Genomic DNA, 17,986 nt, shown 5'->3' on the forward strand with positions numbered 1-17,986 from the left:
GAGCTAGAAATTATTTGTTTAGATCTGATGGAATTTGCATCGTCTTATGGCCCATATAACTTTTTACAGCAGACATTTTATCCTCTCATTGCAGAAATTAAAGAGTGTAATATATAGTGTTGAAAATGACATTCTGCTTTAAAGGCTGACTAAAGCCGAAATAAATCTACATTTCGTGTTTGTCACATCGCAGACAAATGTGTTATTAAACACCCACACAAACCCGAATGATTCAAACAATCCCTGGGTAATAGAATTAGGTCTCAAAATCGCAGAAAAGTAAGCAGTGCTCTCTTCTTTAGATGCTGGGAGGCGTATCTATACAACATCTTGATTGATAGATCCAGGGGAACTCAGAAGATACACATTAACCAGGCAGACAGCGTAGATTTGGTTTGAGTTAAAGCAAACTGCTTCAATGTTAAATCCCAAATGCACACTGCAGGTATTGAACGTTTTGGTCACCTTCCAGCTGTGGACTAAGTTACCAACATTATTAGACTGTGAAACTTACATGATCATGGCGTATGTTGCTGATTCTGAACTCTCTTTACTATTATGTTATTACCTTTTTCATTAGCATTCCGTACAAATTTAATCTACAGACCTCGCAGCCCCTGATACTTCGCCTCCCTTGATAGTTGTGCAGCTCTTGAACTTCTGTAATTCGGAGCTGGCACTGCTGGTGTGTAGCCATATCTACAATGATGCCACATTTCAGCTTCACACTTCACAAATTGATCCAGTTTTCCATGTCGAGGTAAACAGCCCAAGTTCTGCAAATTCTGGCGCCCAGAGGAGACGCTTTTCCCGACGAAGGCAGTACAGTTAGCTAGTCAGTTGCCGATCCAATGCTAATGCATTGTGGTAGGTCTATATGTAACATGAACACATTTTTGTTCACTGTCACAGTTTGATCCTGCTTTCACGCTCATCTCATCCTGCCACAACAAGTCAACACGGCTTGAAAAAAAATGGTCTTCCGGAGATGCACGTAAACAAATTATGATAAATGTAAAAGTGTTTAAATTTGTACTTGAAAGTGCAATCTGTCATGCTGACATTCACCAATAACAAATGAGTTATTAGGCAATGATAGAGAAGTTCTGTTTGGGCTTGTTTCGTTTTCCGAGAGACAGCGCATTTGTGTGCTCGCCCGTTCCTTCAGCCTCTGGGGAGAGTCCATGAAAATGTTCCAGGAAGAGTCATTTGTGCCTTGTCCTCACCTTGCATTCTAATAAAAATGTTTGCCGGCAACTGGCTTAAATCATTTGCGACACATACATCAATCAGTCCAGATTCGAGTGTCAGTTCTTGAATTTAGAAACCAAATTACCCCTATTACCCATCATTTACCCACTCCTAGTGAGCACAATTTCAATCATCAGCTCACACTGTGCTAATTGTAATTATGGGGTGGATTCAATTTATTCAAATTGCTAAGGAGGCAAGTTGGCATGATTCTAGTCTTTACTTAATTCAAGGACTGGTTCCTTCTGTGACTTTTTACGGCTAAATTGTGATTCTTCATCCACTTGCCATCATGATCAGAACAGTAATGTAAGGACCCGGGCTCTGAGAATTGTTAGCTTCTGTACAACATTAACATTTGCTTCTTCACTGCCCGTTCAGTGGGAAATGAAAGCTGCTTTTGGCTGTGTACCTATGCAGCCATATCTCTTATCAGTTGCAGAGTGACAGTTTTGACAAGTAAATCTTTCTCTTGATGTGTCACTGCTTTCATTTTTGAATGGAAGTGGGTGAGTGGTTATGCGTACATGTGTCGGGGTGGGGAGGTTTCTATCTCGGTGACAGAAAGGAGCACCGCAAACTTCATGTCAAACTAGTGATGATGCCTAATTCATGCTAAGATTATAAGTGAATGTTAAACTGAGATTGGAGCAAGTTGCAGTGGTAGAGGGAACCACAGATTTGCAGATATTTGTTGGACTAAAGGTCAAACATAGTGTTTATGCTCAGAGCGCCTCTCAAAGTCACTAGAGATTGTAGGGGGGGGGGGGCACAGTGAGGCCAAGATTGAAACATGTATTCTCTCTAGAGGATTTTATAGTTCATAATGCCAAATATGAAACTAACTGCAAACCTCAAAGATGAAAACAAACTCAAATGTCCTTTCTACAACCATCTCACTTTCAGGATGCGTAACATGTGCCTCTAAGAAGTCAGTTCTAATCTCCTCAGGCTGATAAAGGTCATCATCACCATCACCACCAAAGTGGACTGTTAAGTATTTGTTAATTTCTCAGCACAGATGCCAGCAACAACTAGAGCAGGATTTATTATGATCCTCTGCACCTGCAACAAAAGGAACAACCTGTCAAGTGGCACCCAGCTGCTTCACCTCTGGGACATTTCTCTCTCGTCTCAGTCCTTCAAAGCATCTCTCCGAAGCAGACACAGCTGACCAAGGGATAAAAAGATCTGCTGAAGAGGGTGATGAAGTACTGTACCGATGAAAACCCACTTAAGATGACATTTGCACCATCCTTGACTCATGCCACTTCACTCCAAGCACTGTGTGTCTAGGTGAGAAATCAAAGCCTCATTTTGTTGCGATTGTGTTGTTCTTTTCAGGATTATCAAGGGTCAGGGCATCGACATCAAGAGCCTCAGCTCCAGATCAGTCCTCACAGTGACCAACATGACAGAGGACCGTTACGGGAACTACACATGTGTCGCCATCAACAAGTTAGGGACGGCTAATGCCAGTGTGCCTCTTACTCGTAAGTTTTCATTCTACCTGCTTGTGGCTAAGTGAAGTGGTCAGGGCTGAAAGAGTGTTGTGGATGTCAGTGATTGGTTTGTGCCCTTGCAACTGTTTTCAATTTTGCTGCTGATTCCTTGTTCTAGTCGAAGAAAAACAAAAACTAGACCCAGTGTGGGAAGTGGGTTGCCCACAAAGTCACCAGTAGAAGTAGTTTGTTATTGTTAATCTGTTGTCTGCTGTGGTTGCAGAGTCTGTGTGGGTGTGTGTATGTCTGCTGTTAAAGTCTACATCTGCATGTGTTCTGGATGAAAACACCACCTGGAAAAGGATTTTAGCTGTGCGGTGACAACATTATAATTACAAAAGGCAACTACGGGGGTTAGTAATGGTAAGTCGAGAGCAAAGAAGTGTGGCTCAGATTCGAAAAGGTCTGAGAGTGAGGCCTTTCATATTTTTTTCAGAGCTTTCTGAGTTCCAATGAGACCAAATTATGAGAAGTCAAACTGCGGGCACGTCGGTTATATACTTTGAAGTTATTAACTATGGTTACAGAAGCATTCTAAAATAAACATTCAAATATATTCAGACACCAAAAAAACAGCTGCAAAAATCCGATTTTGAGTTTGAAGACTTATCAGATGACAAAACATAATAAACAGCATGTATTATGAGCATTTTTTCACAATAACATCACAGAAACTATGTCAAGGCCATTATTTATTCTTTGTAGTGACAACGGCAAGGTTAACTACAGGAACGCAGCATTAAATTAACAGAACAATCAACGAGGAACTCGCTTGCTTGTATCCAAATGGCCGTGTGTTTTTATCAGGACAGCCCTGTTTATTCTTTGCTTGACTCCTGTAGACACCCTGTCGGCATCAGCTTTGCATACAAATGAAAGAAGCCGATACATTTCCTCATGTACTGCTACTTTTTCTGCCAGAACATAACCTTAAACTTTCCTGGTGATGTGGAGGTATATAGAGGGCTGCATCTCTCCTCTGACGGGGAGTACATTAATCAGTCAAAACAACTGCAATACAATGGGGCCACTGTTGAAGATAAATCACAACAGTTTCAACCTAAACTCGCATTCGCGTGCATCATAACAAAGCTGTGAGGTGCAGGCTCAGTCAGTCATAAGAAGCATCGTAATTAAGCTTAAAGACTAAGACGTGTAACTCCACAAGCAGGTCTGAACATGGCTGCATGGCTCCAGGGAAAGGTTGGGTGGTGTATGTCTCAAATGGGTTTTTAAAGGCCTCCAAACAACAGTAGATGTTGTTGACTGATATAAACAAATTGATAAAACAACGTGATTGATTAGTACTTTATACTGGAGGCAGCCATCAAGCTCACCGACTTTAGCCTATAAAAGCAAGAGGCAGGGTTTACGACTGCTGGGATGATTGATCAGTCTATTAAAGTTATATTGATGAGTTTAGTGGGATATTGAACATGAAATCTTAAGTAATTAAAAAAAGAGAGATAATTTATTACAGAATAGTTCATCGCTGACCTCCCAGGCTGCTCTGCCCTCACTTGGTCCATCAGTAGCAGCAGGATATGTTGAGCCCAGCTGTCTCTTGTGAAAGTCTGAAAAGCATCCGAGTGTGAAATGGTCACCACTGATGCAGGTGCTGGTAGTGATCCTCAGCTCTCCATCACTGTGGCTCTGCACAAAATCAATGCACAGAGCACAGCTGCAGTAACTCCCAACTCGCTGACTTTGTGCACACCCACAGTACAAGCTCTTCAGCTTCAGCCCTTCAATCCGCAGTACAGAACTCCGGTTCTGTGAGAACCTGCATAGAACATCTGCAGTGCACCTCTTCAAATTAAACCACTTCTTAATCCTAGGGCTGGGCGATAATTCGATCTCGAATCGGGATCGCGGTAAAATTTTGGTCGATCTCGATAATCTGCTCGTGACCTACATTCGATAGGCAAAAGTAAACACAGCAACAGTATCAGCATCTGCCGGCTGCAGGTAGGACACGCCCACTTCCATGTTGTGAGCAGCATGGCTGCAGCTGCAGAGAGAGACTGAGAGTGAGAAGAGAAAGGAAAAAAAACAAGTTGGAAAAAGGAGGAGAAAATGAGTGAAACTGGAGTCAAAGAGCAGGGAGTCCCACACGAAGCATAGCAGTGTGTTACGTCGAGCACATGTTCCGACAAAGACAGGGAATACCACTAATCTTTTTCATCACCTGAAGCAGCGCCACCCGTTTGAGCACAGAGAATGCAAACTTTTTTTTATTAGTTGATGTTAGAGTGCGATGTCTGTCACTATAGACAATCTTTACATGCACATATGCATTGTAGTTGTGTTCCCGGCCAATGTTTAATACAGAGAGCAGCACCTCCTCACTGAAGCAAGCGAGCGAGTGCAGAGCAGCATGTTTCCTGTGTGTTTCTTATACAAGTAACTGAGTAAGTTTACTACGTGTGTGAGGGATGTCTACATCAAAGCTCCCGAACAGCGAGAGAGACAACCGCTGCTGGAGAGCAAACAGTTGACTGGTCAGATATAGGATTTTAATTCAAAATACCTGTTCTGTATTTCTCTGAAATAGTTGCATGTTGTCTTTGACAGAAAATAAATATTTAATTAAAAATCAACCTTCTGATATCATCAAATCTCAATTAAGAGTAACAGGAAACATTTAAAATTCACAAAATAGTGATTTGTTTTACATTGTGATATCTATCGATATTACTGATATAAAAAAATATATATCGTAATATGACTTTTTCTCATATCACCCAGCCCTACTTCATCCCCTCATTCCTTTGCAATTCAAATAAGGAGCTTGAGTTGCTCTGCTAATACTGGTATGCAGGGAAGATTCATTTGTGTGGCTCGGTCAGCATAGTTGCTGAGTCTAATGCCACCCGTGTGTATAAGATTATACCGTGAAGAGCAGGGTCATGTTAAATACATACTCTTTTGGGTCTTTGACTCAGGATGCCTGACACGCCTGAAAAATCCTGAACACAGAAATCATCTATAAAAGTCAAACGGTCAATAGTTCTCAATCGTTTCACGTGTTTTCAGCTGTTATATTCCAACTCACATGATGTTCCGTGTGTTTGCGTGTAGCATATCCAGACGTTTGCTTTCAGACTGTTGGGGGTTCTTGAAAAGTCAGGGAAAACTTTACAACAGAAGGAGGAGGAGCAACAGAAAGCATATTTTTTCTGGAATCTTTACAAACTGGCATTGAATGTGCATGACCTAAGATGCAGCTGATGATTAAACCCATAAAGGACTTCATCAATACCCATCTTCAGATAATCTGTGCCGTGAGTGAAGTGGCAATGTCTGAACCCATCAGCGGCAGTCTAATGTCACCTCTTGCTCACAATGGCCAATATTTCTGGGCTTTTGGGGAATAAGTGAATTATAAATCATAAATCCAGGCCAAGATTCCCTGCTTCGTTCAGCCATTATTGTTTCAATGCAGATAGATTGTAAAAGCCTTGGGGAAGGTAAAATTGGTTTACAGCGACAGCTCGTGGTTTTTTAGCAAACCTGCCCCACATCTCAAGCCACAGCCTGGTCACCCCGAAGGAGGTATCCCCTGCAATACTACTTCAGTCATTGGCCGTTTAAATGTAATCACCACCCTGTGACTGTGACACTCGATACAGGAAAAAAAACTTTGTTTTGCCTCAGAGCCAAGGACTATAAAACTGCTCATTAACCAGGCATGCAACACTTTTTGGCACACAGGGCTGCGTCATAATGACTTTCTTAATTTCCAAAAAAAGAAGACCTCCATACTCCATATGGCTTGAGTTCACTCCACAAACATATGCATCTTTGATGCTCATTTTAAAGTGTTTTTCAACCACTTTCATTCCGGAAAGAACAAGGCACTTCCTTCGTGAAGTTTCTATCTGCCACACCCGTGTGTGTCAGAAGGTGGAGGTTTTATATCCCTGCACAGTCGAGCTTTTTCGTTTCATTGTCCACCTGCTGAGCAGCTGAAAAATGAATAAATAAAGCAATGACAGGGGAGGCCTGAAAAAACATGGATCTATCCATGTTTTAGGGTGAGATCGGGTGGAAAAAAAAAGAAAAAAGAAAAATCTGTTTAATGTATTCAGTGATAAAATATGAACAGGTGAATTAAATTATTCACTAGTTTGTGCCACTCTCTGATGATAGCGTTGTCCCTAGTAGCCAGAGACTCAGAATACAAAAACGTATTTCTGTAGAGTAGGCAATTGTCAAAGGAGCACTCTGCTCTCCTGTTTGTGTATGCACAAAGAACATCAAAGGCTTGTCTTAGATTCTCAAATGGAAGATCTTAATGTGACGCTAGCGAGGCCTCAAAGGCAGAGGCAAAGAATCCCTCAGAATAGACAGAGGAGGCAGCTTCCTGAGCTGCCAGCCCCAACTTCTCTCCCTCTTCCATTCCAACTCTTTATCTCTTTGTCTGTCTCTCTATCATAGCGTTGTCTGTCTGATTCTTTTATCTCATTCTCCTGTTCTCTCGCTCTTTTTCTCCTCTCTTTCTCACTTGTCACTCACTCTTCCTCCCTGTCAATCCACTTTCCCCTCGAACACACGCACACACACACACACACACACACACACACACACACACACCATCTGACTTCTCGCTCATGATCTCCTCTAATAGAAGAGAGGTCAGTTCTGCTGTCGCTCTTAACAAGAAAAGACAAGCAGTCGCCGCAGCGCACCACACCGGTATGCTGAGGCATATAACAAAACCCCGAGGTTAGATTTCGCCATGGATGACTTTGGATTGCTATTTTAGAAGCTGTCGATAGCTATTGATGAGCAGGATGTGATGGGGGTGGGGAGAAAGAGGCATGCATATTTGATAGCCCATGATAAATTGAGGTGAATTTTAAACAGCAACACAGTGTGGGTGGTTTTTGATTAAAGAAGTACATATTTATGCCATTGCACTGAGAGGTTCGTTGTGGAACATCACTTGACGAAGTGCAGCTGGGGTTGTCCCCATTTTAAAAGCCACACTGAATGCGGCAATCGGCAAACAGACGCAATAAAAAACATTCAGAGCTCGGTTTCAGTGCTCTGGTGTCAAGATTTTAAAGTTCAACAGTGTAAATCCTGTTTGTCTTAACCCAGCAGAGTCACTTTAAATCACTCTAGGGAAACGCTTGCTATTATTGCTGATGAGATGAACTGTGACTCTGGAAAGGCTGCACCCGGGGAAAGTAAATACCTTCGTCTTCAATTCAGAGCAGCCAGTGCAAAGCAGCGAGTGTGACTTCTGTTTCGAACCAATGATGAACAATTTGCATCCCGGGTTTGTGCTTGTGTCATTCACATGGAGGAGTCTGACTAATTTGTGTCCCTTTGAAATTCGTTGGATGCCAGTATCCTCTCTCTCTGCTGCATTCTGTCAGCGGTGTTGGACCGTTTAGAATTTTCTCCAGTTAAAACATCAGCCAGTGATTGTGAACTCTCCCAGCTAAGTACCACTTCAAACTATGAGTTAAAAACTGTGGCAACACACAAAGTGGGTCCTCTGTGGCAGAGGGAAAGAATGAAGCTTCTGTCACTACTTGTTGGAGTAATGTGTGCATTTTTCAAGTCTGCATGTGCGTGATAGTGCACAAATTTATGCATGCATTCTGAATAACTCTGCAGCCATCGGTGAATGGACAAAGTAAAGCGGAGAAGCTCATACCACAGTCGTCATAGCTGCCTGTCCTAAACAATTGCTAAGTGACAGAGTTGTGATGAATTGTGCTGGATAAAAGTTGTGAATGAAGAATTCAAAGTAAAAGAAGACATGCTGTTATATGTTTTCAGGTGGATTTTTTTATTTATTTGTTTATTTTTCAATACAATCACAGCTTGCCCGGATGTAGTTTGCGCTATAATTCGGTGTCAGTCGGATTTAATCAAAAGGTGACGCTTTTCTCTCAGTAGCGTATCTGTGTTTCCACATAACTCTGGATCAATTCCAAAGTGCACACAAACAGAAACATAACAGCAGTTAATGAAGTAGCAGTTTTTGGAGAAAGATGTATTTTCTACTTTTTGTTGCGTGTGGGACTGGAGATACGCACTTGTTTAAGAAAAGGTGCTCTTTTATTTCTGATGGAATTCAGGCAGGTAGTCGTCAGCTTCTTGTTCTAATCACTCATTTTTAATTCACTACTGGATTTAAGTAAGTAACGGAAGATTGATGATTTACCCGAATAGGTCTTAAAAAAAAAATATATGCCTTGATAGATATTTCTATTCTCTTTTGCAAAAGACAGCTGACCTGACCAAGTCCACGATTTTTATTTGACACAATTTGAAAACTAGTGAACTGTTCATCTAAATGGTGAATCGAGCTGCGCTTGTCAATCAGCCATCAGTTCAGATCCCCGACAGATGCTGAGTTTCCTGTGTTTGTTGTTGGACTGCCTTCACTCTGTCAGCTGCTGCACCTTTGTGCTTTTTAATGTTGTCCGTGGTGTGGTGGCAGTGAAAGTCTGTTAGCTATGGCTGCTAACTGACTTTCTAACGGCGCCCTGTCATACTATTTTTGCTGTGATGTTGCTGTTCATTTTGTGCTAAGCATGAACTATCGGTGGCTTCTGCATGTTTGCAGGTGATATTGAGCTACTGTCTCCACTGTTTGCCACATTTGTTTTGTTGCAATCTGTGTACACAATTGCATTGGTTTTCATGAAAACAATGGGCTCAGGCAACAGTGGAGCGAGTTGTTTTTTTTGGCTCTGATGCCAAACTCCTCCTGAGCTGAGTTAGCGTGCACCTCTATCACACTTACATCTAAGCTCCTGCTTATTATTTAACTGGTTAGCTTGAAATAGAGAGGACAAAGCCTTTAATACAGCCTTTTTTTTTGTACAAATCTTTTGTACATTATAGTTTTCTTTCATCAAGATGCTGTTAGTAGCTTGCTGTAATTTAATTTTAGAGTAATCAATAAGAGTAAGCCATATCGCAGATGAGAAGAGCTCCCTGGTATTAAATCTAAATTGGAACATGCTGCTGCTTCTCTTAAGTTCGGTGCGTACCGTTTTACTTGAATGAGAAAAGTTTCAGTATCCTCTTGCATCGTATCGTATCGGAGTATGACACGCTTTGTGCCTCTGATCCTATTCATTCACCGCCATATATCCAAGGATAATTACCCTTGCTCAACTCATTCTTATTGTAATTTAGCCAATTATTCGATCCTTTCAGTGCCATGTAACCGCACTGACTGGCAGCATTATGCTTCGGCCTTGTTTGTCTTCAGCAGGATCTGGGAATTAGATAAACAGGTTTAAATACCAATCGGTTTTGGAACGAAACCTCCAGATGTTAGAGAGCTGAACAATGCATCCATAAATATACTAAAGCAACATGCTGGAATGGCTAAGCAAGAATTTACATCAGAATCTGACTGAAGCTGGAGGTGATCTGAAGAAGGACGTGCAAGAAAGTTAGGGACCACGATGGTAAACCCAGACAGAAAAAGCTCAAAAGGCTGAGTGCTACCGTAAAATAAAAAGTAAAAAAATTTCTTACTTTGGAATTTTAAATTGGAATTTACCACTGATGTGTGAAAATAAACTCATAATTTCAGTGTGTATCGTATCCACATGGTTTTAGCCGGGGTATGACAATCAGTAAATTGGCAATCCCTGTTTCCACTTCCTATTTCATGTGCTAGATTGAAGTGAACTTCGGTGAAAAAGACTGAGGCTGCTCACTCCAATTTTCTGAGGAATCCTCCAGCTTAATTGGTCAAGCTCTTATCCCCCAGCCCACCTCAGCTTAGCCCTGGAGGAGATTTTTTTTCACCTATTCCTTCTTTCCTCATTTCCTCTTTTCCTCCCCCTCCTCCTCCCTCCAAGCAGTAATCGGAAGAGACTGATGAGGAAAAAGAAAAAAAGAGTTACCCTCGCTCTCCGTCACTGCTCACCCTCCCTCGGGCAGGAAAGACATTGCTGGCTAGTGGGTTAATGAACGTTGTGTTCATTTGTCATGCTTATCAATCACTGCATGTGTAGGTGTCATTTTGACGCCTATTCTCATCTGCCATTGTTGTTGATGATGTTGTTTATTCCCACCGTGGGATTGTAGTCATAGAGGAGAGAGGCAGGAAAATTGGGGCTAAAGGTGAAACCTGAAATGTGGGTGAGTAATAGGAGCTTAAAATTTTTGGGAAACATACTGATGCCACGTGGAGACTGGTAGTGGTATTTATCACTGTTTTCTCTTATTTTTGTCTGAGCACACCCTGCCAATATTCAGCCGCTGATTGTTTTTCAGTTTTAAATATATACAGGGGAAACAAAAAGTACCGTGACATCTTTCAGGGGGTTTTCATTTCAAAATAGTCGCCTACGAAAGTATGCAAAAATATCTTCGACATTTATTCGGCTGCAGTATTTATTTTCCCCAAAAGCAGACTTAAAGTACTGCACCATTTGCCTCATTTTAATGCACCATTTCCATATATATTCAAGCAGTGAAAAATAAAACAAACAAACAAAAAAAGAAGATACAGTAACATTTTCCAGTTTCTCACCAATGAGGAAGCAGAATGTTCATCCAGAAGCCCAGCGGGCACAGGACTTCACACATACCCACACCACACCCACCCTCACCAAGTCCTACAGGACGCAAGATGCACTGCTAAGGTTAAAATCCCTGGACGAGTGCGCCCACATGATGACACATACACTGGCCAGGATTTTTTAAAAATCACATAGGCTGAATAACTAATTAGCTGGCTCGCAAATAAACACAAAATTCAACACCAACTGTTCCACGATTCTGAAGGCACATGTGAGGCGAATGTTTAAGAATAGCTGAAGAGCTCACACAGGAAAACGTCTCTGCAGGAATAATAACTTGCACTTCAATGGAGTAGTTCGGATGTATGAGACACCTACACTGACTGACTATTGTCCAAGTTTCTTTACAACAAACTCTCCCTGCATTTTATTTTAAGATGTTTCGTTCTGCGTAACATTAAACTCATCATCGGTTTAAAAGCTTGGCAATGAAGATTGCTAATTATTGACTCCACATTCACTAGATATTTCCATTGTTTTGTTTTAATAAGTTAAGGAGTGACACCCAGGTCCATAGTTTGATTGAAAATTTGTTTTTCCCTTTAACAAGAGCTCCTTAATACACTTGTAATGCCCTACATTCTGAGCAGGGCCCCACATGAACAGTGGTTTCTCCAACTCATGGCAGATAAATCTCTCGCATTGTCCCATCCACAAAGAACAAAGAGAAAAGCAATCCATGAAATGAAATGGCTGTGAAAACTAATGTGTTTTATCTTGCGAGTGAGCAGGCTGTGCAAAGAGGTCAGGCGACACATACAGTACGCAAAAAATGATGTGTAGCTCTCCTGAATGAGGGGGAGAGTCCAAGCCAGTGTGGCGCTACGAGGGAAAGATTGCATGTCAAAAGATATGTTCCACAGTAATGGAGGAGTGTCTGAGGGCTCATGAAATGATTCACTGGTGAATTCATGCTCAAGTATTAATCAGATAGCACCCGCCTGCCTATTTGAAGAGAGAACTGAAAAGAAACTGTCTTCACATATCAGCTCCCCCAGGAGTGCTTAAAGTAGATACATTTGTGGAAGAAAAGATGAATTCGACCATTTCCTCTCAAATATACAGAGAGGGAAAGGCATATCGTTTTTAAGCATGAATACTGATTCCTACACAATTTCCACCCCCTTTCAGATAGAATGATGAAATCAAATGAAAGCAAATGTTTTTGTTGGCATAACAGTGGGCTCTTAAACAGCAGCACAGTCATTACACAGTTGTCGAAGCACTTCAGAAAAGCGACGCTGAAGACTTTGCCGTCCACGATGTACCTTTTTTTTTGCCCTGCAATCGAAAGTGGCCATATTGAGTTCCCATGTAAATGGATTAGAATGGAGAGTATGCCTCAACACTATTGGCTGGCCTAGATACAACTGCTCCCTGCAACAGCATGAAGTAATGTTCTTTTTGGAGTCAATATGTGTGAAGTGTAATCATGGCCGCCATGGTTTCCCTCCTGACAGATGAGTACCTCCTCTGCCATGAAGCCTTTGAAAGGAGGTGACTTATATAGTTCCATTTGTAGCCATGTGAATAATATGGCTGCAGGTGTAAGTCACACTGCTCACGTGCCAAAAAACAGAAATCCACAGACATTATGAGCTCAACCATTGCATCGGTTTGACTCTAGTCTCCTGGTGGAGAACAGCTTTGCTTTGCCAAACACCTCAGACTCAAGTGAGTCAATCCAAAAACTGGTCACCGCTTATCTCAAATTGCTTGTTTGTTTACCAAACAGAAAGTTTTTGTGTTATTTATGCACTTGTTACACACGTGAGATTCAATGAGCACTTAGAATGACACCGCTATGTCAAGCTAAATAAAACAAAAAAAAATCCTAATGACATCTTACCTTCAAATGTGACCAAGCATGAGATCTACTCAGTGTGACATTTTACACATACACTTAAAGAGGAAAGAAACTCATGCAGGCTTCATTTGACACGCTTAACTGAACCTTTCTGGGTGTCACACCGCTCCATCTCCCAAATGCCACCAGGGGCTCAGCCTGAAATGAGTTCATAAGGTAATCAGATTGAGACTCTGAGTTCCCTCCTCAGAGGGATCAAACACAGACTACAAGTTCCCCATTTTTGGTTATTTCTGTAGTCAGTTCACAGAGTCTGGCTTCAGAATGAACTACTGTTCAAAACGAGGACACAAAAAATGGAAAACTGTGCTTCTATCTGGAGAGGAGAGATGATAGAATGCAACTGATTTGATTCAAAAACGTCCCAGGAAGGGCTGGGGAGCTGCCTGATTGTGGTTTTGATGGTGTACCATTAAAGCAAGGGGGAGTTTGTATATTATACCTGAAGTGTGGATTCACTCGGCCACAAAGTCCCTTCAGAGTTCTGAAGCAGCCACAGCTCCGGGGTTCATCCCAGTTTTTTTTTCCTTTTTTTGGAGTTGTAACTCACGCAAATCTGAGACAGCTGGAGGAATAAAACATGTTGTTTATGAGCATGTGGAAGTTGCATCTTCCCACAGAGACATCAGTCCTTAATGCATGGAGAGGATTTGTCTCCATTCCCTGTCCTTTTGTCCTTGCATGCAGTTTTCTTTTTGTTTTACGTCTCCATTCTGTTAATAATACATGAATGTCCTCTTTCCCTCCCCCTCCCTCTTCCCCTCCTCTCCTTCCCTGTAGCAATTATTGAACCCACCACCACTAGTGCTGTCTCAAGCCCAGGTCAGTATATGTCACCATGCTGTACACCAAATCAGTAAAGAGGTCCGCTGCCTCATACTAACCTGAGCTGGAATCTTCCCCTCCATCTTGATTTATTTCAATTGGCTGGCTGGAGTGCCTGCTGGGTGTACAGCTTCATTGTATGTTCCTTATTATTTCTTTTAATTGTTTTTTTTTTGGGTTGGCTTCTAAAGTCTGGCTACGTATACTTCTGGCAGCCTGTGTCATCACAACACCCCGCCCCTTCCTTTCATTACAACCTCCACCACCACCCCCACTTGGAGCAAACGATAGTGTCATCAAATGGCTGTTCCATATTCCTTTTGGCTCTGATGCTTTTCATATTACTGATGGCTTTGTCTTCTTCTCTTTCTGGCTCTCTCACCACCACTCTCCTCCAGTCTACATCAAAGGCAAGGCACTGTTAGTGGCTAAAGGGCCTTGGTTTGTTGCTTGTAAGATGGAATCTCTGCTGTCTTTGTACTTTTATCACTCCTTTTCTGTCCCCTTCCGTTTGTGTCTCACCTTTCGTATCTTCCTCTCTCGACTTTTTCTGTCTGTTCTTTCCTCTTTTCTGGAACAATCAGTTGGCGCTCTGCCACTCTCTTTAACCTGATCTCCTGTTAGTGCTACTGTCAGTGCTATGCTGTGAATGTCGCCCTTGTTCCCCTCTTTGCTGTTTTCTGCTGCTTCCACATTCCAACCCAGAGTAATCCCCTCTGCCTGGTTGTCTTTTTTCCCCCCTCACTAATGGTTTTAAGCAAGTCACAGAATGTAATCTCTCATGCTGGTTACATTATTTTTGTCTTAATACTGTTCACATGCACAAACGATCCCGCAGACACACTAAATGGCTCTCCTTGACACTGAAATGAAAACAGTATTCAACAACCCATTCTTAACCTCATCTCGGATTTCATATTTCATGATTAATAGGTTTTATTAATGTTTTTTGGGTCTTTTTTACTTTGCTTTTGGCTCCGTAAACAGATGCCATTCTCCACCTGTCTCTATAAGCCAAATATAATTAACCATGGAGATTCTGTCGGATAAAAAGTTAAAACGAGCTCAGAGACAACAAACGGTCCTGGTGCAGCGCTGAACTCTCATTTGATGGAACGCTTGCAGAACAAATGACAATTTCATGGTCCAATGGAACACCAGTGGTTTCAGTCGTGAAGATAAACTCCCTCAGTGAACCACTGTTCTTATTCTGCTGTGTTTGAAGTTGTTTTTCTTTTTTTATGGCGCTCTCACTAAGTGGCTTGGTAAAGCGAATTATTTTGAATCCCCATAAATAGCTCTTTGTCCCAACCATTGTATGATTCATTTAGATAATTGATGTGAGCAAGTTCTCTATCTGCTTTTATTCCCACTGTGAATGGGGTTTGGGAAGACACGCTCCCCAAAAAAATAAATCACAAATTTTCCATCTGTAAGGTAAGCAAATCAGGTGTTCTGAAGCGGAGAAATGGCACATCCCCCACAGTACCTGCAGTGCACTGTATGTTTCAGTACACTGATCATGAGCAAATCATGAAAAAAAGGAGAAAAAGTCAAATTACAAAAAGAAAACAATGTTAATAGGGAACATCAGTCATTGTGCTTTTATTTCTAACCTTAATGTGCCAGTACTACTTGAATAAATAGCATCTCTGATGGACCGGAATACTGTTCTGTGGGTTATTTAGATATTAGTTTGTGCAGCTTCGTGCTTGTATGCTCTAATCTTGAAGAAAAAAATGCACACATCCTTGTGACGCAGTTTGTTTTCTACTCAATAGTCACCATTGAATAACACGTTTTCAAAAAGACACATGCTGTTATCATACTCAGTTCAATCATTTTGACTTGAAGGGAATGAAATCTTCACCCAAAAAACGCTGTCACAAAACTGCTTTAGGTACATCTCAGTGTGAAACCTTGCAAACTCTTCTACATGCGCATAATATCATCCCTGACAGCCACTTACTGCTCATATCAACAAACCTAAAAATACTTTTTTTGACACCCATTGAGCAGCGACACCTCAGCCCACACCCTGTGCTTATCCAGGGAGAAGAGGCCCAAAAAAAATCAATAAAAGTGGACTGGTCAGACAACGCTGCCCTCTTCAGGAGGGGACTCAACAGAGAGATGATGACTCTGATATCGCTGGTGGGGTAACAAGCAGCTGAAAGATAGTTTTATCAGCGGATAGTTTCCGTGTGAGGCAGCATCAACACTGGGGAGAACCAGACTGGAAGTGGACATTCTGTTGAAAGGAACATTGAGGAGAAAGATGATCACTGTCCTAAATAAATCCTCCTACTCCTCACTGATTGATGATCCGTGGCAGATGGACTCCACTTTCAGCCACCAGCTCGTCCGACCAAAGAGCCAAGCAGAGCATTGCCGTTCATTTGTGCCCATTGCCATCAGACGCCACGACAGCGACAGTGACCACAGCCAAAGCCGGCTTTGCCCCGCCACCCCCACCCATCTCCCACTCAGCCAGAGCTGTCACACTTACTGCTCTGTTCTCTCCAGCTATAACATCCAGATTCAGATACAGTGATCCATCTATTATACCTGTTAATTTTAGCAATAACAATGGGTAGTTTGGGAAGATGCGCTCATTCACTTTGTGTCCATTTGTTGCAGTACACAGAGACTGGAGGGATAGTCAGTGGACACATCCCTGGGTCTCATGGAGACAACAGTGCGGCTCTGCAATGGGAAGTCTTTCCTATTATTTGACTGACGATGTGTTACCCGAAACCACAAAGAGCTCATTAAATGACATACAATCTAATCAATTAAAACAACTTAGAAATATGAAAACTGACTAAATGTGTTGCCGGTTGTCAGGATTTGTCACCTTTATCCGTGACCAGGCTACATTCCTCATTATGAATCTTTATGCTTAATTAGCCAATTATCTGCTTTGTGTTGCTTCATTGACATAGTGTGGTCACAAAAGCGAATTTCTATGACAAATATTAAACAAAATGTTTTTCAGATTAAGCATAGTTGCTGTACGAGATTCCGAAACTATTTTTTTTGTCATTACTCGACGCAAGACTGCGTAACAAAATCGAAGAGGTAGTAAATCACGAATGCATAAGCCAATTCAACAATGACAATAACATAACAGTTAAAAAGGTTGGAAAGGCAGGGAAACATAGAGGGATTTGTATCTGTCAGGCATGTCCAGGGTATTTCTTCTGCTGGAAGGGATGTCTGATGGGAACTGGGTAAAAGCGCTTTAAAGCATCCACCAGGAGCAATAATACACCGTTCAGTCACACATCATAAAGATGTTAGCACCGAAACATCAATTTACTGTTTAAATGTACGTTCAACTGATTGATGAACATTTTGATTTAACCAGTAAGCTTTTTTTGTCATGTTTTTTTTTTATACCTCTAATAAACACCACGTGTTTACAGCTGCCAGGTAACCACAGACAGAGAGGGAAACTTGTAACTCGACGGCAGTTCTTTTATCGACTACACATTAAAAAAAAAAATTTTAAATGCTAATGTACTACATTTTGTTAAGGTTTAAGGTCTTAAACTTGGTTTAACTTTAGCATATGGATTTACATGCGTTTACCAAAGCATAAAGAGCTGCTCCAATACTCTGAAGCAGCTGGCCTTGTGCCATCCTGTCATCCCAATGAAATGTAGATCTGTGATAATAGCATATGCTCCCACAGGCTGCCACTTCTGTTTATTTACGCAAATCACCTGATGGTAGGGAAACGGTGTTCTCGTCACTGTGCTGAGCTTTAATTCTTGTCTTTGCGAGGCTCAGTGTACAGCACTGCTGCTTAAAGGAATATTACATGCATTATATGTGTGTAACTCTCGTATTTCCATGTGTCATGTTAACTCCCAAATAGGGAAAATTTAGACAACCCGTGTGTGGTTAAGTGAAGATAATCCAGACACATAGTTTCACTCTCTGCTCCTTTGTATCTGATGTAACCG

General features: G+C 41.6%; 1 protein-coding gene across 2 annotated transcripts in view; it reads left to right on the forward strand.

Annotated features, from left to right (window-relative positions):
* negr1 (neuronal growth regulator 1) overlaps positions 1–17,986 on the forward strand; it is a 151,588-nt gene that overhangs the window by 92,691 nt on the left and 40,911 nt on the right. The window contains exons 6-7 of one of the 2 annotated variants that reach the window (XM_075485502.1): positions 2,596–2,744; positions 13,971–14,012. In XM_075485502.1, coding sequence (XP_075341617.1) covers positions 2,596–2,744; positions 13,971–14,012 — 191 coding nt within the window. The remainder of the gene's footprint in view (positions 1–2,595; positions 2,745–13,970; positions 14,013–17,986) is intronic. The other variant, XM_075485503.1, reaches the window with a different exon arrangement.

Source organism: Odontesthes bonariensis, chromosome 15, assembly GCF_027942865.1.
Source record: "Odontesthes bonariensis isolate fOdoBon6 chromosome 15, fOdoBon6.hap1, whole genome shotgun sequence".
Taxonomy (NCBI): domain Eukaryota; kingdom Metazoa; phylum Chordata; class Actinopteri; order Atheriniformes; family Atherinopsidae; genus Odontesthes; species Odontesthes bonariensis.